Here is a 3,226-nt window from a genome sequence, read left to right as displayed (position 1 = left end):
CTGTGTACAAGATGTCATGGCGTTCAGTTACGTTACTCCCGCGTCGATAGAGATAAGTTCTTTTATATTAATTCTGTAATTACCTAGTGATTTAAACACGTTGGAATATAAATAATATTAATAATGCTTTGAGAAGCATGATGAAACTTTTTATTATATGAATGTCAATTTGATTTTTATATAATAATTTGTCATTCACACTATGACATTAACCTTATGATATACTACAGAAATCTTAACAATAGAAGAAATCCAATAACAAGAGTTTTTAGTACGTTCACCTTCTTATTCACTCATAAATCATCCCTGAAGAAAGGCAGGTCCAAACGTGCTTAAATTATCGGTTTGCTTGACCAGTGTTTTAACTTCTCTTGTGAACTTATGTGATTTCCAAATATCAAGAACCGATAGTTTTCAAGTGCCCTTAAAAAATGATGACATAACCATTTGTATGTTTCAGGAACATGAGAAACTAATCACGGGGAATGTCTATTCTCCTGGTGTTGTGGAAGCACCATTGTAGAAACGTGATATGAACTCGTCAGAATTTTCATACTACAATATTCGAAACTCGATCAGTATTTTGGAAACAGTATGATCTTCTGGGGAAAATGATTCTATTAATTGTTTTATCAAGTTACATTGTCACACAATATAGTCAAGAAACATCAAAGATATGTTAGCTTGCTGCGTTTTCAAGATATTGCCGTAAAAGAATAAAATTCCACATTTTCAATACTCGCTTGTCAACAATGCTATTTGGTTTTTTGGATTGTTAGTTTTTTTTCATTGGCAAAATTGCCCACGTGCTTTTTTTTGTACAGGTAGTTTCAGAAACAGTACAATTCAATCTTTTAGTGGAAGTTAGGCGGGAAACTGTGACATCATTTAGATGTTCCAAATGCTGACAAGAACACATTGACAATCGTAATTAAGAAAATGCCAATAATTGTCAAATTGTTCAAAAGCTCTGCCTTTTGTTGCTGTGAAGTCAAGTTTATATTATAACGTGTATTGAGGATCAGAAGAATTCCAACAATGACCTGAAAAAATATCAAAGTTAAACTATATAAGTTGCAAACTTTAGTCAACTTTTGTTCAAAATAATAAGCTTTATAAAAATTTGTTTTAAAAAAATATTACTTTCCACATCTCTGTCTCCTATACTATATCCTTAAAAAACAAAAATACAGTACAGATGCTACGAAAAAATAAAATAAGAAAATCTGCGCAAACTATAGAAGTTTAAACTACGTTACATTTTTAATGTTGTGATAACGCATAACATTATACAAAATTACTTTTATCGAATCATAATAATTTAATTATCTACTGTAGGATAAGAATTCAAAATTGTAGTTCTTTTTTTAATCAGAGGCGTCGCTAGGTGCTTAAAACATTCGGGGCTAGCTAGGGCCCATAGGCGAGGGAATTTTCGGTGTCTCAGTATGATATCGATCATGGTATTCTATTATGATTTTTCTACTGGGGATTCGGGGTATGAACCCCGTGTGCCAATGCCTAACAACGCCTCTGAGTTTAATCAAGTAGTATAATATACAACGACGTGACAAGTTAGATTATACTGCTGCTAGATCATGAAGACTGTTTCATTAGTTACATCACAAAATTTGATACCTGCAGGCTGATGGAAATTCCGATGCAGCTGATATTGAATAAAAAAAAATCTGCTATTCTCTTCTTCCTCACGCAGCACATACTTCAACTGGCAAGCATTCGCTGTTAACAAGGCTATGTCCATCATTCCTTGTGCCACACTTTTCTTTGTGGCATATAAGTTGGCATCCCATCGAGGCACACATGGTGCACCCTGTCGGCATGAAATTAATATTTACAGTAATAGCAAGTAACAACTAGAAATATTTTAGTAATAATAAAAATTCGAAATTAAAATCAATATAAAAGTAAATCTTGAGTCACTACTTCATTCTACCATATTAACAACATATAAACACAAATATATTATTAGAAGAACAAATATATGCTAATAAAAGTAAGAAAAAAAACCAAACAACAATGGAATATAATTAATTGGGTTACTGGGAAAAAATCCTAAAATTCAAAAAAAATTGAAAGTATTTCAATAGATGATATGAATATCAAATTCAAAGAACCACTCTAATTATACGTAAGTGATTTTAATACATTTTAAATAAATGTTCAATGGAAAATATAAGTAAAAATTGTTGTAAATATTTAAAGATAGATCACTTAGACGAAATATAATATACAATATTATATAACTGAAAATTCAATGTATCTAACAAACAATAAAGACTAAGAAATTATGAGAATTATAAATTCTCTACAAAAATAGAAAGGTTTCGGAAAACGACAAAGTTACAGCCGAAATTTTTAATTATAATATTGATAAATTAACATCAAGAATAACGTATTTTGTTAATATGTCAAAAGAAAACGGATTTTTTCCGGACATTTTAAAATATGATTTCATTATACCACAATATGAAGGAGATAGTGAAAGTTATATAAAATATTCTTGAGGAAGTATTTAAAAAAAGATTTACTAAATTTCCAGATTCAGTAAATTTTCTCAAATTCTGAATTGGGGCATAACAAAATATTAATAAGAGGATGCAATACATAAGATGCTTGATAAATTAAATCATTTTATTAATGAAGATAATTTAGCATATACTCTTTTTGAGATGTATCAAACGCTTTTGATACAATGTCACAATTACCTTCATTTAAGAAAAAATAAATATAAATGAACTAAGAGGTAATGTTTTAATTAAGTTTCAACCATACATATATATAATAAATCAAAAAGTAGTTAAAATTAACGCTATCACAAGCAATGAAATGGAAACTATTTCAGGAGTAGCCCAGGGATTTGTTTTGGGCCCATTATTATTTTTATTTTATTTAAATGATTTCTGTGAAATTAAGTTTAATGGGGAAATAAATAGATTGCATATAATTTATGTTAATATATAATGAAAATTATGATAATGAGGTCATCAAAGCATTAAATAATTATTTAAAATATATATATAAATAAATGGTCAAATAGAAATGTTCAATTACTATTTCAAGCCCACCAGTGGCACAGTGGTATGTCTGCGGACTTACAACGCTAGAAACCGGGTTTCGATACAGATAGCCCTTGTGTAGCTTTGTGCATAATTAAAAACAAACAAACTATTTCAAATAAAATAAGATCACCATTTGTATATGTATG

At 29.4% G+C, this 3,226-nt stretch overlaps 1 protein-coding gene across 2 annotated transcripts in view; it reads right to left on the bottom strand.

Annotated features, from left to right (window-relative positions):
- Positions 1-344: 344 nt before the first annotated feature.
- Positions 345-3,226, bottom strand: part of LOC106457761 — a 9,097-nt gene continuing 6,215 nt past the window's right edge. Inside the window, exons 2-3 of one of the 2 annotated variants that reach the window (XM_022383787.1) lie at positions 1,639-1,783; positions 345-1,043 (exon numbers count right to left, since the gene is read on the bottom strand). In XM_022383787.1, coding sequence (XP_022239495.1) covers positions 1,003-1,043; positions 1,639-1,783 — 186 coding nt within the window. In that variant the 3' untranslated portion in view covers positions 345-1,002. Of the gene's footprint in view, positions 1,044-1,638; positions 1,832-3,226 lie in introns of both variants that reach the window. The other variant, XM_013917207.2, reaches the window with a different exon arrangement.

This window comes from Limulus polyphemus, unplaced genomic scaffold, assembly GCF_000517525.1.
Source record: "Limulus polyphemus unplaced genomic scaffold, Limulus_polyphemus-2.1.2 Scaffold371, whole genome shotgun sequence".
Classification (NCBI taxonomy): domain Eukaryota; kingdom Metazoa; phylum Arthropoda; class Merostomata; order Xiphosura; family Limulidae; genus Limulus; species Limulus polyphemus.
This window is presented reverse-complemented; position numbering and strand designations above follow the sequence as displayed.